The 17,596-nt window shown below is 29.3% G+C and overlaps 1 protein-coding gene across 3 annotated transcripts in view; it reads left to right on the forward strand.

The window, feature by feature from the left end:
• Window positions 1–9,967, forward strand: part of LOC129980688 (dual oxidase maturation factor 1-like) — a 69,328-nt gene extending 59,361 nt beyond the window's left edge. For all 3 annotated transcript variants that reach the window (XM_056091077.1, XM_056091071.1, XM_056091074.1), the window contains exons 5-9: window positions 723–785; window positions 1,661–1,814; window positions 6,589–6,800; window positions 7,458–7,836; window positions 9,084–9,967. In XM_056091077.1, coding sequence (XP_055947052.1) covers window positions 723–785; window positions 1,661–1,814; window positions 6,589–6,800; window positions 7,458–7,836; window positions 9,084–9,168 — 893 coding nt within the window. In that variant the 3' untranslated portion in view covers window positions 9,169–9,967. The remainder of the gene's footprint in view (window positions 1–722; window positions 786–1,660; window positions 1,815–6,588; window positions 6,801–7,457; window positions 7,837–9,083) is intronic.
• Window positions 9,968–17,596: the final 7,629 nt, after the last annotated feature.

Here is a 17,596-nt window from a genome sequence, read left to right on the forward strand (position 1 = left end):
AATTTTTTTCCTAAAATTGAGTTATTCGAAATTTGCCCCATGGGCTTTCCAAATTTTTGAAAACAGCAGCAAAGATAGCACTATCGCAAAATAACTATTATCATATTAAGAATTTAGATTAATTCCAAACTTGTGTGGAGTTTAAGCTAATTCTTTTGAAATATAAACTTTCTCGTATTCATTTTAATATTCCATAGAAAGGTAAGGTTACATTCATTATCAGAGCATCAGTGATTCGGAAGTGTCAAAAATATTGGGAATCAATCATTGCATCCCCAATGCTAATAATCTGCTAAAAACATGGTAAGTTCATATCTTTTGGAATATATTTGTATGATAAGTAGCGTAGTGATGAGGAACGCGGAGGGAAAGTATAAATGTCCCCGCTATCATTCTTAGATAGTGCTAGATGACAAAATATGCGTTTGTCAGATTTTAAAATTAAATGTGATGAAAAAGTTAAAAAATAAAATTGCAAAATGCAGACGTTTTTTTCCCTTAACTATGCTAATTACTATGAGTGAAAAAATATACCCCTTTCTGTTCTCATCCTCGCTACGCCACTGGATGTAATTTATCTTTACAGAAAAATCGATTTTCTGAGTGTATTCTTCTGTAATCTTAATTAAAAGGCATAGATTTCTGTCAATTTGATTTATAAATTATTGTATTTTATTAATTCGTATGAGCATAATGCTCGTCTTATCGCTTTCTTTTTATAGCAAATCCAATTCATAAGAATAGCGATGAGATAAATTACAATGAAAGATTCAATTGGGTTGAAGGTAAGAATTCAAATGTTTCATTTTTATCTTATATATTCGTTATCCTTACTTCTTTACTTCTGTGAAGACTATACCACTCAAAGTTCAGTCAAAAGATACAGTTTCAAAAGCAGTTTAACTTTTGAACTATTTACTTGAAAAAAAAATAAACTATTATAATACCAATTTGAAATATTACCGCTTCTTGTATCTATCTAGATATTGAAATGTTAGCGATATGTGCAAAATAATGATTTAAAAAAAATACATACTATAGGTTGCTATTCAGGATAGGCAACGGAATAGATTTTAAAAAATCGTTTTTAATTATAAAATTAATTTTTGGAAAATAATTTTTAATTCTTTTAGGAGACACAAGATAAAAGATATATATGATCTGACTGCTTCTTAAAATTTTATAAGAAAAGAAAGCGAAAATATGATACAGAACTTCACGAATGTCAATATTTATAGAAATTTCATTTATTACAATCAAAAAGCAATTCCATTTCTTTCTTCATTTTACTCAATATTTATTTTGAAAAATGTATCATGTTTTATTTTTGATAAAAAGAACAATAATGAAAAAAATTCGTTTAGAAGATCTTTTTTTTTCTTTCCAAATTGAATAACTATATTTCGAAGAAAAAAAATTTCAGTATCTTGTATATTTTTTTAATAATTATTTGCTCAAAAATATTAAATTGTAGAAGCTTTCTTTCTTATTAAACAAATTTGTTGATTTTCACTGATTACGCAACAAAATTTAATATAATCTTTCCCTTGGATATAAATCACTCTCCTGCTAATTTCCCAGTATTTCAAAATCTTATCTTACATTGAATAATATTGAAATATTGCACGACTTGTTTCTCTTTTTCCTTTCTTCTCTCTAGCAACTCAACTGAAAGCTGAATTTCGAGAGGCTTTAATCAAAGGCCTTCCTTTTCCAATCCTCACGATAGCTGAGTATTTAAGTCAGAATATGGAAGGTTTTTCATGGGGCGGTAAATACAGGAAAGCTGGATACTATACCAATATCATGTTGTGGTACGTCTTCAAGTTCCGTTTCCTTTTTGAAATTACTTCGTAATTTCCATTAGAATTCTAAGAGAGAAACCTAAATTTAAAATCTTTTGGCATCAAATTATCCGAAATTTGAGACTGGCTCAGTGTTAAAAAATTAATTTTTCATATTAAATAAAATTTCGTTGTTCATATGATTTGTAACAGTAGTGTTTATTCGATTGCAGTGATATTTTATTTCGAAATTAATTAGCAATTGGCGAACCATAAACTATTAAGTTTTATGTTTCAACATAGAAGTTCGATTCAAATAAAAATCCAATCGATTCCAATTTTATTTGAAAACAGAAGCAAAAATATTGCTTTTCTTTATATCCTTGAATTTGGACCTTATATTGATGCAAAAAGGTTATTGTTCATCTAGATTCAAAAGCTCATATTTAACAATATCTTCCCGTCGGAAATGTGCTTTTGTTATTGATGCGCTTCGTTTATCATCTGTTTTTACTTCCTTGTATGAAGTATACAAAGCGAAAGTGTTACAAACTGAACCGAATTCGAAATTTTGTCAAATTCCCAGTTTTCACATCTCTCCGAATCCGAAAAACGCATCAAATTTGCTTTGTGTGCATAACTCAAATACACTTTGAGCTAGACGCTTGGAATTAATCCAATTTTGTAGATTTATGTCAAATTTTGAACTAAATCTATTCAGAGGAAGTCTGTTTGTCTGAGTTAATGCGATATTTACAAAATGAAAAGAGCTGGAGGGACAAAATTTGATACACAAATAACATCCAATGTAAAGATATGAATCAAATTCAGTAGCAAAATGTATGAGTTTTTGCGATATTTACAAAATGAAAAGAGCTGGAGGGATAAAATTTGATACACAGATAACATCCAATGTAAAGATATGAATCAAATTCAGTAGCAAAACCGTCAGTGGGTTGATCGACCGTCTCTCACTCTGTAATTTCAAAGCATATAAATGCGATAGCTAAAAAAAGGGGGGGGGGGTGGATTAAATATATGAAATTTGGCAAATAAGTTTCTCGCTCAAATGTGTCAAATTTTGATTTTAAGGGAAAGAAAACAAACCAAACTACACATTCAGTATGGGTTTTTTTTCAGTGCTAACCGCGATTAATCTTCTGAAATCGTACTTTAGTGCTTAGAGATTATCGTATCTTAGTGCTTAGCGATTAATCTTCTGAAATCGCTCTTTAATTGGCTCTTTTGTCACTGTTGTTCGCTAATGGCATATGAATTAAAAATACACTGCAGTTATTAGAGAATATGTAAGAAAGTTTCAGAGAAACTACTCTCAGTTTCTGAACTATTTTGCCATTTTTTATTGATGTCAAAATATTACGATAATAATATTTTTACCAGGAGATAATTAATTATCTTAAATTTGTTAACATCATAGAATAAAAATCTTTGTACAATCACAGAAGTGTACAACAGGTCTCCAAACTTCTAAATTTGGAAATAAAAAATTGAGCAACCGCGAATGTTTCGGATGTCAAAGTTTTTGAAAATGTAAGACAAAAGAAAAGGGAGATCTTGGAAAGATTACTTGTAGTAATTTACTAAGGAAAAAACTATTATAAATACTTCTTGAAATCATCTGGTGTTCACGAGCGTGACTTGAATTGTTTCCATGTCACGGTTAATAGTTTCCTTACGATGTTCAAGTTCAGTGCGTGGATTAAAGACGTGTTGATGTAAAAATAAGTATTATGGGTATCTATTACACTACTCGTTTGAGTTTCAATTTATTGAATAAGTAGGTTTGGTAAAAGGTATCTGTTAATATTCATACTTTTACTTTTGATCTGGAAAGGAACTGAGCAACTAGGAATGATTTTTAAATTTACAGTTTAATGGAAAAATGAAACGATTCGGTTATGTATGAAAATTGAAAAAAACTTTTTATATTTGCGATGATTTCAACATTTAAAGAAAATATTTTTTTGAAACTTTCTGAAGTTTTCTATTTCTTACTGGATTACTTGTTTCGTTCCTCACGTGAAATTAAATTTATAGCTGTCTATTATGAAGAATGAAAAAAAAATCGATTTCTTTTCAATTTTTATTAGATTTTTAAAGGTTACATTTTCACATGCTAATCAGCAGAAAGATAGTGAAAAAAAACCCCTATATCTTAAATGTCTAATTAGCATAAAAAGCCGAAAATTTTAGGGAATAAAATTAGTAAAAACACCAAAAGCTATCTTTACTCAAAAATTGTGTAAATCATGGTTTTTAATTTTTCATTGCATTTAAATACTTTATTTTAATTGTCAGATAACAAAAAAAATTAATTTGAAATATCGCACTCTACGTTTTGAGTTCTCCCATAAGACCAAAATTTTAAGAATGCTCTGCAAATCGCAGTGCTGCAAATATTCGCACTGTTTATAGGAAAAGATATGAATCGGCTCATAGGAAGAAAGTGAATATTTTTGGATAAATAAAAAGATATTGCTATCTTATAATAAAAAATTAAGAGCCAAAATGCATCAAAGAATGTGAAGAGATATGCGTTATTGTATCTTATAGACGAACATGAAAAATGGAACCAGCAATGAATGAATCAAATACAAACTTGTAGCTAGAAAATAATGATATTGGTATTAATCAACTTGTAAATGATTTATCCTGATGGCACAACAACAAATACTGAGTAGAAATAAACGATGTTATCTATGGCATAGAAGTTAACGCTGAGTGCTCATTGCAATAGTTCATTTACCTGCCTCACTTCAACGAACTACCAATCAGACATTCCTGCGAATATTTGGACGGAGAGATGATGGGAGAAGCGTCATTCTTCGGGAAATTCGGCATACTATTACCTAGATATGAGAAACTCGATTCAAATTTCGAAACAATTGCATTAAATAGAATCTACATGAAGAAAATTGGAAGATAAGTAACATCTTCCAGACTGGATTATGTGCTCCAATCTGTCTATGAGAGAATCTGTACCTACTAATTACTCCCGATTAGGGACTGCAATACCGGTATACCGGGATACCGAATACCGGTATTTTGGGCCATTTGTACAATTTTGTAATACCGGTATTCACAAGTTTAAATACCGGTTTTTCGGTATTTACTAGAAATTTTTAAAATTGTCTCTACTATATGTTCAGGGATCGCCAAAATAGCAAAATAGTATACGTTTTTGTTTTTATGTCTCCCTAACGGGAGAAATTAATTAACTAATTATTGGCTTAATTAATTGCTTAAAACAAAATTAGCGAAACATGGATTATTCCTGAAAGAAGAAATTGTATCCATAATGACTGATGGAGCAACAGTTATGAAAAAAAAAAAATGGAAAGTTGATTGGTGCAAATCAGCAATTGTGCTATGCTCATGAATTCAGTTAGGAATAATAGATATATCAAAAAAATAAAGAACAGAAGAATCCAAATACTGTGGATATAGAAACTTCGGATTCCAATTTTGAAGAGAGTAAGAGTGAGAGTGATATTGACAATGAAGATAATGACAATGTAATTGTTGAAGAAGATATTGCTAATGAGGATGAAATATTTACCCGTCAAGAATTGCTTCTTATAATTTATAAAGATCAAAAAATTGTTAAGATATTTAAAAAACGTTCCCCTATAAAAGATGACATATTACTAAAATACATACTAACTGAAAATAAAACAGAATATATGTTAATATTAGATTTTAAAACATGTTGGAACAGTTTACTCCTAACAACACACATCACTATCTGAAGATTATATATTACATTGAAAAATCGCACAGAAGAAAGGCATATCGAAATAGAAAATGTCTTATGGTATTTACATAATTATAATGATTTTTAAAATGAAAATGAAAATGAAAATGAATAAAAGAGACTAACCAACTCAAATCTGATTAAGTTTATAGTAAATTTTCTTAAATTTTTTTACCCACAAACCTATCCATATTCAAAAGAATTCTGTTCAGTTATCGAAGATTATGATGACACTAATGTCGATAGTGAAAAGGAATTGTCTCTTGAACAAAAATTAGAATTAGCGATAAATAAGAAAATTTCAACGAACCAAAATACAATACAGAAATCAGCTATATCCAAAACCATCCGATAAGAAATCGATTTATTTGAAAATGAGGGATTTAGAGGTAAATACTTGGAAAAAGTGTATCGTGCATTGCTAACAGTACCTCTAACTATCATAGATGCCGAAAGAACGTTTTCGACAGCTAGTAATTTTGCACAAAATTACATTCCAGGCTTAATGACAGTACAATTGATGCATTATGTTTTTTAAGATCACATTTCAAAAATTTGTATTAGTACCACAGACTGAATAGTGATATTTACAATTTTGTGTGGTTTTTTTGACAATAAATAAGTTGTTCCTTTCCTTTTTTTCGATTCTTTATATAATGTTATAATTTATAAGTTACAAATTATTTTTTGTGATATTTACCCTTTCTAATAAAACTGACAAATAAAACAAAGAAACACCTGTGTTTTCTTTCTTTTTCTAAAATTTCTAATACCGGTATTAAAACCGGTATCCCGGTATTAAGATCTAAAAAATACCGAATACCGGTATTGAAATTTTGTTCCGGTATTGCAATCCCTACTCCCGATAGTTTGTATGTGCAAGCTGAAACTTACGGCTGCTCATTTTCAAAACAAGTCCATAAACTCTTATTTAAACTCAATTATAGAAAAAGTTAAAAGGCCATGAACTAAATATTTATTTTGTGTGTGTCGTATGTTCCGGACTAAGAAAGAAATATCATTTATTAGGTCATCTTTCGCTATGTGGATGGTAATGAACATACTGCTATGCATGGTTCCTCGGTATGGCGCTTACACGATGGTGTTGACTGGCTGGATGATCCTGTCTAGCAACGCTATCTATACTCTCCTTCTTCCGAAAGTACCTCTCATCATTCATTTCGAAATGCAAATACTTACTTTTTCCTACGGTTGGTGTTTTTGGGCCCTGCTGGGCGCTGGTAAGTGAATAACTTTTTCATTCCTTAAACACAAACTATTTTTTAAAAAATAATATTCTTATTTAACATTTTTCACAGTATATTTCGTTCATCAAAGTAATCAAGAATTTCAAAATCATTCTTCTAGTACTCTCGATTAAAATTATGAAATATATGCAATGTCTCTTGAATTGTTACATTTTGAAATGCGTTTTCAAGGTTTTTGTTCTTGATTGATTGTCACCCATAAAGATGTAAAAATTAAAATTAAATTTCTTGATCATCATCAAAATTAGGATAAATTTGTATGTTTATACGACTATCAGTTTTTAGAATTCATTGAGCCATAGTCTGATGCAGATGCACTGGAAAGAAGTTATTTCCAGTTTAATAACTAATGCATATATAATTTAAATGTTATATTATATATCAAAGTGCATGAAACTATAATAAATGTATTTATATTGCTGATGTAAACCACTGTCTACAATTTTGTAACAGCAGTTTTGCAAATTTATATTGTATTTCAAATATGTTATACAATATAATTTTGTATGTCCCATAAATAAAAACATCTAGGAAAACAGCACTTTTTTTCGAAATTATATATATCAACATTTTATACGGCATACGAAAGCTGAAACTTTCTTCCACTACTGAAATTTTTTCTGCTTTCAGGTACCTTGTGCACAATTGTAGGCACTTTAATGTCCGTTGTGGACAATTTCTTTCCTAACAAGTTCTCTACTATTTTCGAAGTGGATTACGATACTCCCTACAGATACTTCGTGGGACAGGACTCGACCGCAGTTCCACAACCACGCGAGCATGTGTCTCTGCAGGCCTCATTGCCTGCTAGTCCTGTCTCGTTCTCCATCATTGGATCTCCTGGCTCTGCCGCCGGTCTCATCAACGAAGGCTTCGAAGAAGACGATGATGACAAGAGCAGAGATTATGGGACCATCATCAATGGAAAACGAGCTGTCAGCCTAAAAAATTTCGGCAAATTTGCGCAGAAAGAGGCCGGCAGAAGGAAGCAGCTCTCCTACATGCAGAGGTAAGACATTCAGGAGGTGAATACTTGATTTATGACCAGCCACGGTTTCACAACTATGCTCGCAATATTTGTCATTCTGCTCTTGTCTCGATATAATTCTAATGTGAACAGTTGGGACAATGCTGTCAGGGCAGGTATTTACCATTGCTCCCTCAGGATCATGTGATTTTTGAGGTTGTGAGGTAGGTTTATTGCGCCCCAATAGCACTCCCCGTATGAACGCTACTTAAGATCTAAAGACACTTTTTATGAAGCAAATTTATTTAGAATATTCATGTTTAAGCAGAACTTAAGAATTTTGATACGAAGAAACTTTCGTAATAACATTTTATGGGAAAAATTGAAGTCCAAAGATTTTTTAACACTAAATCTACCCCGACAGTCCAAATGACTGTTTTCTAATGATAGTTTCATTGCATCAGTGGAATTCTAGTACATTTACTGTTTATAACTATTCATATGAATCAAAATTGAAGGAATGAACAAAATTCGTCTAAATAAATCTGAAGTTCAGTTTCAATAACATTAAGCTATTTTGTTGCAAAACAGTGAAGTTAAAGTTAAATAATTAAAGTAAAATTTAGGCTTGGTGATTAAGGATAGTGAGAAATAATAATAATGGAAAATATTTATGAATATAGAATGGCGTGCTTATTTTTTTTCTTGCTTAATACTCATGCCACTTTTTATTATCACTTAGAAATGTTTGTCTGAAATACGATTAAAAGCGTTTAAATCGATTACTGGCATATTTTAAATATGAAAAATAATGAAACAACGAATGAAAATGGAAATAATGAATTTTCTTACTCTTCACTTTCTAAAGATTGATTTTGGGATGAAATCAATCTTCAAACTACTTTTTTATGTTATAAACAAATTTTTTTTAATCTCTTAGGGCTGCGAAGAAATAATAAAGCCAACCAGTTTGAAAATTACCGAGAAATGCTTTTATTTGCATTCTTTTTACTTTATGTCCGATAGAGAGGATTAATAAACGACAAAGGAAACTGAAAAGTTTCCTTTTCTATCCTTCACGTGAACAATTTGTTGATGAAAGAAAGAATAGAATCTAGTTTTGCTACAAATGATTAAAAACTTAATATCTTCATCGGATTCCAATGATTTTTCATAAACAGGTTTTATCCTGAAAATCGAATTTTATTTAAAATTATAAATTTTTACTTCCAAAATCCCTTTGTTATTTCTATACATTATTACCTAATAATAAAGAATTTTTTTTTCAGAAAAATCAACAGTTTTTCTGGACCTCATTCGACGCGGGGAAAACAAGTTAATATAGATATGAAATCCGCTGCTGCCATGTGGTGAGATATGACCAAACCAAGTTTACCTGACTTGGGACACCTACAGAAAAGTTCCTACATTTAAATCATTTGTTGCCTTCATCAACTTCTTTATGACGCAATCAAAAAGCTACTTTTGAGAAGTGAATGCCATACAATGTTTTATTCCGCCAGTGTCATTTTTGACTTTTTATGGTTAAAACAAGTTCCAATATGGACGAGAAACTTTATAAACGAAACTATTCCAGAACTTGCGAACTTCTCATCTGTGTAAAAATGTATCCAAGTGTGCTTAAGAAGAATTAGTGCTGAAAAAGCATATAAAGCTGATAAACTGCTATTTATAGAACATGAAAGATAAATTATTTTTGATGTGTGTTGCCAAATATATTTTTAGACTGTATTCGGATGAGAATAATACGAGAAAAAAACCTCCTAGGACAATTTAGTGGCTGATTTGAATATAACGATTTTAAACTATATATCTTTTCTTATAGACCTTATCAAGTGCTATATATGAAGTTACTTACATGTTAATATTGAATTATTTCAATTACAGCTTTCTTATCGCGTGCAAGAAGCTAGGAAAATTTATTTATAAACTGTAAGTAATATTAAGTCAAACATTGTATTTATTTTATTGGTTTTAATTTTTGTAAAAATTTTTAGACCCCGTGAGTTGGTTTGGGTCTCGGTTTTGTCCAAAGAAGTCATCTTTGCCAAAATGGTTTTGTATTTATATGTGTAAAAAAATGTAAATTATTTAATTTAGTGATTATTTGAAAGCTGTGCTTTAAACCGCTAGTCATGTTCTGACGATGGCGTGGAACGTTTTGAAATCTTTCAATTCAATAAAATCATTTGTAAGTTTGTTTCGCGTTGTTGATACTTGTATTATATGTTAAACAATCTGAAGAATATTTTTGATTGATGAAAAATTTCTTATAAAAAGTATTTTCTTTATAATATTGTTCCTTTATTAAAAACAGATAAACTGCTTCTTTTCTCATGAAAGAGTTCATTATGATTCATCTGGTATTTTATACGAGATTAAATTCTCCTTTAATATAGTAGATTTTGATTAGAAATGATAATATGGATCGATTCTTAGTGACCTAATTTGTAAAGCAATTTTTCTTTCACCGACAAGGAAGTTTTATTTTTCCTATTTTTTATTTTAAAAACATATGCTAGACATACAATTTGCTGATTTAATAAGTAATTTTAGAAATGAGATTGAAAGAAGCTGGTGAAACACTGAAGTTGTAGCTGAAGTGTTTGTATGGAAAAATATAATATTTTAAATGAACCGTAAAATAAAAATAAGAGCTTACTTTTTTGAAGAAAGCATATAAATATTCCAAAAATGTAACTGCCTTTATATTTAATAATATTTTTATTCGTTTACAAGGAGAACAATGCCCTTTCTCTGAAAATCCCTAATTATAAATTCATAATTTGGGGCCCATCTTAATTTTTTTATACATGTCAATCATTTCAAAAACAGATATTAATATTCAAATAGATTTTTTAATGATTATTTTCTTTCAATCTGTTAAAAGCTGAATTCTCTTCTACAAAATATAGTTTAATATAATATACGTCTCTAAAAATATTTTGCTTTCGTTAAATGATGTATATAATTGTAAAGTTTATAAAAATACTTAAACAATGTGGAACAATTCTTTTAAATAATAGTATCTATTTTTTCCAAACCGAAATTAGTTTCATATGATGCAGTATTTTATTAGTTATCGTAAGTATTTGAATTGTTGATCATTATTGTCCAGGCAGTGCTGATAAAGTCTACAGATGAAATAACAAATGGCGCGATACATGTCAATTATCATTTGAGCTTATAATCTTTTAATAGCTTTTCTCAATTCTTTGAATACCTTTTTTTTTGGGGGGGGGTGATAATTATTTCTTATATCCCTTCAAAAAAAAAGGGGGGGGGAGTCTATCAGAATCCAGTATATGTGGAATCTAGTATGTTCAAAAAATTCAATGTCACCGCCTCCTTTGGACCATCTCGCCATCCAGTTTATCAGTGTTCATTTCATCGCATCATAATATGTTGTTCCATTCAACTGCACGAACTATTTATTATTCGCCCTAAAACACGAAAGTTAAAGGAGATGCATTATTATACGTACGCGAATATAATCATATTCTTTTAAGTGCTTAGAAATCTCGGAAACAGTTATAAATTAAAAAAAATGTTTAAAAAAAATGTGAAAATTTTTGCTATTATTTTGTTTTTATAATAATCAATATCCAACAAAAATATGAAATCGATGCATCCTCAGACTGGACATGGGAGTACAAAGAATTAATTCAAGTTAAGATCGTCAATTACAATACTATAAACAAGACTCCGATTATGTCGAAAACCGATAAAATTCTCTACACATTACCTGCCAGGTTTACACGGTATTTCATTCTCCAATGGGTATTATCATTTGCCTGGTACTTAGAAATTGATATTTTGAAATAGTCAATATTTATGAAAAAACATCGTTTTGTGCAAAAAATTGCGATTGTTAAATATTGAAAAATTATTAATGAATTAAATTACAAAACCTTTGATTGCTGACTTTTGTTTTTACTAATTTCAGTCTAGAAAATGCGATGTATGTTATTGTTTATCAAATATATATTGAAAGTGTATGTTTTTGTAGGACATGACATATTTTTTCCCAAACCTTAAATGGAAGTTAAAAAAAATAAATGTAAAAATTGAGTGCGATCTTATTCAAATAAGTATTGGAGAATTGGTAAGGTTAATCCAGATACATGAAAGATGCGAATATCATTAACAAAGGTTATATGTATTGATTTTCCCCTATTTTTTGTAATCGTTCAAATTAGATAATAGAATAGTAAATATAAATCTAACCTTTAATTACGATTATATTCTTTGGTAATTTTTTTCTTTAATATTTGTTCTGAAAAGTTAACTTTTAATCTCATTTTGGAGCATTTAACTCTCTTAGTTGATTCATAGACCAAAATGCACTGCATTCACTTCAATTACGACATTTGTTCAATCAACCAGACACACGGAAACCCCGTTTCAAAAACTGATTCAACAGGAGATATTGAAGTCAAGGTAATTCAAACTGTATTAAATAAATAATGATCATATTGCAGATTCATTTTTTCCTACATTAAAAAAAATTCCATCGGTTGATATCATGTTTGAAATAACAATTTAATATATTTTACATTTTTATTCTTCTAAAAATAAAGACATGAAACGTTACTTCATGCTCCATTTATTTTCTATTAAATATAGATGATTAACTGTGGTTTTCTGGATGAATATATAAAATTTCCATTTTTATGCTTATAGGTTTATCTTTTAATATCTTAAAAGATTACAAATAGATTTTCAAAACATTTATATTTTGAGCTAAGTTTAAATAATATCAATGTGCCTTGTCGTCCATGCCGTTGGATTCGAGTTCAACAAGTTATTAAATCATCGAAAGTCTTTGTTAATACGATGTTACAACCATATAACAAATATAATTGAATTTATTATTTAAATATTTAATTATACATTTCATTGTCTTTAATCTCTATTAGAATATTAATGCTGTATCTATATTAATAAATTTTGAGTATAAAAAAATGTGTTATTTTTAAGTTTTTTACCTTTATAATGTTAAAATATAAAAAGACTGTTGCACACACGCACAAAAAAATGAAGATGGCAATCCTGAGCTTTTAAAAGAATGAACTATCCAAAAAAGATTTTAAACTTGCATCCTATTACATACCATATTCTTTAAGACTTATAAAATACTTTAACTTAGTGGTATACAATTTATCAATTAACAAAAGTAATTTAACCATCAATACAAGGTAATTTAATGCATTGTAAACTTAATCTCAATATGAGTTGCATAAGTTTTTTTTATACTGCTAAAGGACGGGAACGATTTCATGTATTTCAAAAAGAAAATACAAGAAGTACATACAATTTGAGAACTAATAAAAACTTAAATTTTTAATATACGAATTAGAATATTTTGACCAAAGAAAACATGCGTGTACGAATTAACTTGTGAAATTGTTTCGGATTTTAATATATTCCGCTTTGCTTTTCTTAAATTCTGTTCAAACTATTCTGGATTTGTTTAAAGTGTTTTTGTTTCAATCGAATTTATTTCCTCTGGATGTTTCCTCGGATTTTATTCAGTAATCAACGTGCTGCTTGAAAAAAAAAAAAAACTAATAAATAAAAATAAACACCTTTATCTCCTCTCTCCTAACTCCTTAACCTTTAACTCCTCTAAGTTTGTCTTCACTTCCTTTCCTTTACAAGTAAAAAAACATGTGATTTTTTAACACAGTAAAAGAAAGATTCTTAACTCTACGAGCCGCAGTTGCTCGATGCATTGCAGATTTCAAGCTTGAATCGACAAGGCTCGTTATATGTTTTTCATGGAAAAATTAATTTGCTTTACAAGTAGTTTTTTTTTTTTTTTTTTTGAGTAAACAGTGATTATAAAACATTTTGCTTCGAAGCTTTGCAATATTACAATGTGACTCATGTTTTACACACTCCCATCGCAATCCGCACACAAATTACCCCCTCCACTGTTTCGAAGGACGCTTTTTTGAGAACTGACACCTCTGTAACTTCTGGAAAGATCAACAATCCCTCCGGTTAGAGAAAGAGTTCTGCGTGATGCAAGCGCTTCAAAACAATTTAGTTTCAAAACACTGAGGAAAGTGGAACAGCGCGCGGACGACAAAACTTTCCCTTTCAAGCCCTTCAGAAGGCAATTCTTTTGCAGCCGCTTTTTTGATCTTCATTCCTCGGGAAATAGTTCACTGGAGGGTCGGGTTCACGTGATCAGAATTCCATCCCGGAGCGCGGTGATTGTTTCGTTTGCCTTGCCTGGGGCGGTTCACCAACCACAAGGCCAGGCTCCAGCTGCCCCAATTAGCAGCCCTCGCTACCAGAGGAGCCCGAGTTCCGATACATAATTGGATCGATTAATGGGAAAGGCTAGTTAAGACTTGATTGACCAGGGGGAGTATCGATTGCGTATTAAAAGAAATTAACAGTTGGTGAATAGCATTTAATTGTTATCAATGCAAAGCAGGTCTTTCACTGATTTTGTCAACAACGAATAGAACATGAAAACAACTTATGGGAATTGTTGTTCGATGTGTCACATTTCACTCTTCTTTTTTTTCATCTGATTCTGTTTTTTTTTTTTTATACATATTCTAGTGAATTGAATTTGCTTGTATGTTTGTAAGCGTATATGGAAGGAATAATTCTGTGTTAATTGAATTATGAGAACAAATAATTAAATAAAAATAAAAATGCAATGTTGCATAATGACAGTACTTTGACTACTTAATACAATATTTTCCTTCAAATTTGTTTAATTGCCGTGTCTTCAATGAATATTTTTGATTTCAATTTCGTAGTTCATGGCTTAGTTTAGGGGTTTTTTTAATGAAAAATATCATGGAAGGACAAACCAAAATTGAATAGATTTCTAAATGGCAGTCTGGAACTCTCGAACTAGGGACTCAATTAGGAAAATTGGCCAAAGGAAAGGGCAAAACTACGAAGGACTAGTGAATATTAGAAAAAAAACACGTCAATAAATAAATAAATAAAAATTCAAAAATAATCATTTATTTTAGATAACAAAAATATCTAGAAATAAAGAAGCATAATTATATTTTGCTATTCATCCCCTTAGATTATATTAGGGTTACCTTAATAAATATATAAATAACCTCATAAGAAAACCTTATCAGAAATTTACTTCAAACAAATAAAATATTATTAATAATGTATAATTACTAACAAAAATAATTTAAAAAAAGATTGAAATACTTATAATTTAATTAAAACACGTAATCATTTTCCCCCTAATCGACTATTTATTGATAAATAAAACTACAAAATATTATAGCACAGTTAAAATTTTTATTATCAAGTGAGAACATGCTGTTGTTTTGGAGTGGGGTTTTTGAAGCCTCCAAATGCAAGGGCAGAAAATAAAGGGTAGGATTCTAAGAAGGACAGGTCCTTAGAAACACAAAAGAGAAAATGGGAATCAACGCGAAACAGCGAGAAAAGGTATCGAAAGTTATATATATGTATATATTCTGTTTATTGCGGCTAATTTGAAACCTTTACACATCTAACAAAAATCGAAAATGAAATTTCATTTTTACACATAGTAAATCGTGCTTCCTTTTTAATACGAACCCTTCACGTAGAAATAAAATTAGGATCATTTAATTCAAATCCAGAACATCCTGATAATACGCAGAACTGTCCCTTCTAATATGGGAACTATGAAAATTTTATTAAAAACCTTCATTACAATAACTTAGATTTTGTTAAAAAATATTTTCAGATTCTCACTCAAAAAAAAAAAAAAAAAAAAAATTTACATATGTTGAAACCAAATTTTTAAAGAATTTTTTTTCCCAGTATGTTTTTAATTTGATGGATATGTTTTTAATAGAACATTGTAATGTATTGAAAAAATGAAGTTGCAAGATGATCCATCAGGTTTTGCAATATTTATCTCAAAGAATTTAAAAAAATAACGAAAAAAATTTGCAAATCACATTTTTATGGAATGGCAGTGATATTAACAAACTATTTGTAAGTAGAATTAGATTTCAATATTCCTTTTTAATTACCTCGCTGATTCTTTTGACCATCTCAGAATAATCAACCGAAGCAGAAAATCAAGCAAGTGCAATTTTAAAGAACAAGACTATTACCTCACGAGTTTTTAATGTCTTATTCACTTTGAAATCGCAGACAACGAGTTAAATTAAAAGGCACAAATGGCTTCAAAATATAAATCTATTGACAATTTTAGTTTATAAACTCACTGTCACTCTTGAGAGAGTACGAACAATTTTTACAAGCAACAATATCATTTTCAAGATATTTTTACATAATATTTAGATGGACATTCTATTTGTAAACCGTGTTCTTTACGATGCAAAAATTGCTCAAAATGCTTCTAGACTATTGGACATAGAGCAACCAAATTTGGCAGGTGATTATTTCTTGGATAAAAAATGCCTGATAAAAAAGGTTTTTTTCTAACATTATTATTAAATTTCTAATAAATTATTCGAAATTTAAACACTTGCACTTAATAGTTTTATTCAGAGAAAAAAGTCATTCTCTAAGTCTTAAGGTTACTATGTCTTACTTTCGAAGTTCACTCACAATTAGAATGTACATAACTATAAATTATCAAAAAATATTAAATAATTATCTAATGACTCGTTAAATATTTCAAATGTGTCGTAATAAGTTCACAAGCAAAGTCGCACGAAAATCGTTTTCAAACCATTATTCAAAATACTCAGTAATGATGATTTTACTTCCATGCCATTTAAATTTTAATAAATTTTAAAATCTGTTATGCAAGATTTACTTGCGTGCCTTTGTTTCAATTTTAATGAAAATATCTCTCAATTTGGATTATTTTGTCATATTTTTATGAATACGTCAAAATAATTTAGCACCGACAATGAAATAGCATTAAAACGTAGATAATATAATGCTTTTTAACATAACATTATCATTCAAAAATGTTTCTGTCTAGAAGTTCAAATTTTCCTTTAATTTTAAACAGTAATTTCAACAAAATAATATCTGCAATGTATATTTTATTCGCAGAAAATTGTCATTTGCTAAGCATTAAGGTTGCTATGCATTACTTTCAAAGTTCGCTCCCAATTAAAATGTGCGCAATTATAAATTAGCAAAAAATAATAAATAATTATCTAATGACACTTTAAATAATACGAATGTGTCATAATGAGTTCACAGGTAAAGTCATTGCACTACAGACGGCATATATAAATCGATTTAGCGTTCAAAAATAATGCAATTAATTATTCATTTCGATTTATAAAACAAGAGATCACTATCCGCATGGAATATATATCTAAGCATTTGTGTCAAATTAAACGATGCAAATTAACGACATTTGAATTGCAATATCCATTTGCTCTGTAACTATAATTGGTACTTTTATTTCGGTGAATTTTATCATTAATGTGTGATTTATTTAGATTATTTATGAAATGACATTTTCAGTGAATCAAGGTTGAAATATAAAAAAGGGGAACCAAAAGAAAATTATTTTGCATCTCAATTAATAATAAAGGGGGGTAAGTGTCTATTGGAGCTCTCTAAATGACAGACCTACAATTAGCTACCAAATTTGGCACAAATAAACTTTAAATGATGGGAATATGCATTTCGGAGTGACTTTTTTGAAATTTTAACTACATTTATAATTAAAATTTTTTTTAAATTTGGTATGTCTTTGTGATAATTTCCGAAAATGTTATTACTCGATAATGATTATCAAATCACTTTAAAATTCAAGAAATTGCCTTTTCAGTGATACTAATTTTATTGTCACGTAATT

Source organism: Argiope bruennichi, chromosome 1 (assembly GCF_947563725.1).
Source record: "Argiope bruennichi chromosome 1, qqArgBrue1.1, whole genome shotgun sequence".
Taxonomy (NCBI): domain Eukaryota; kingdom Metazoa; phylum Arthropoda; class Arachnida; order Araneae; family Araneidae; genus Argiope; species Argiope bruennichi.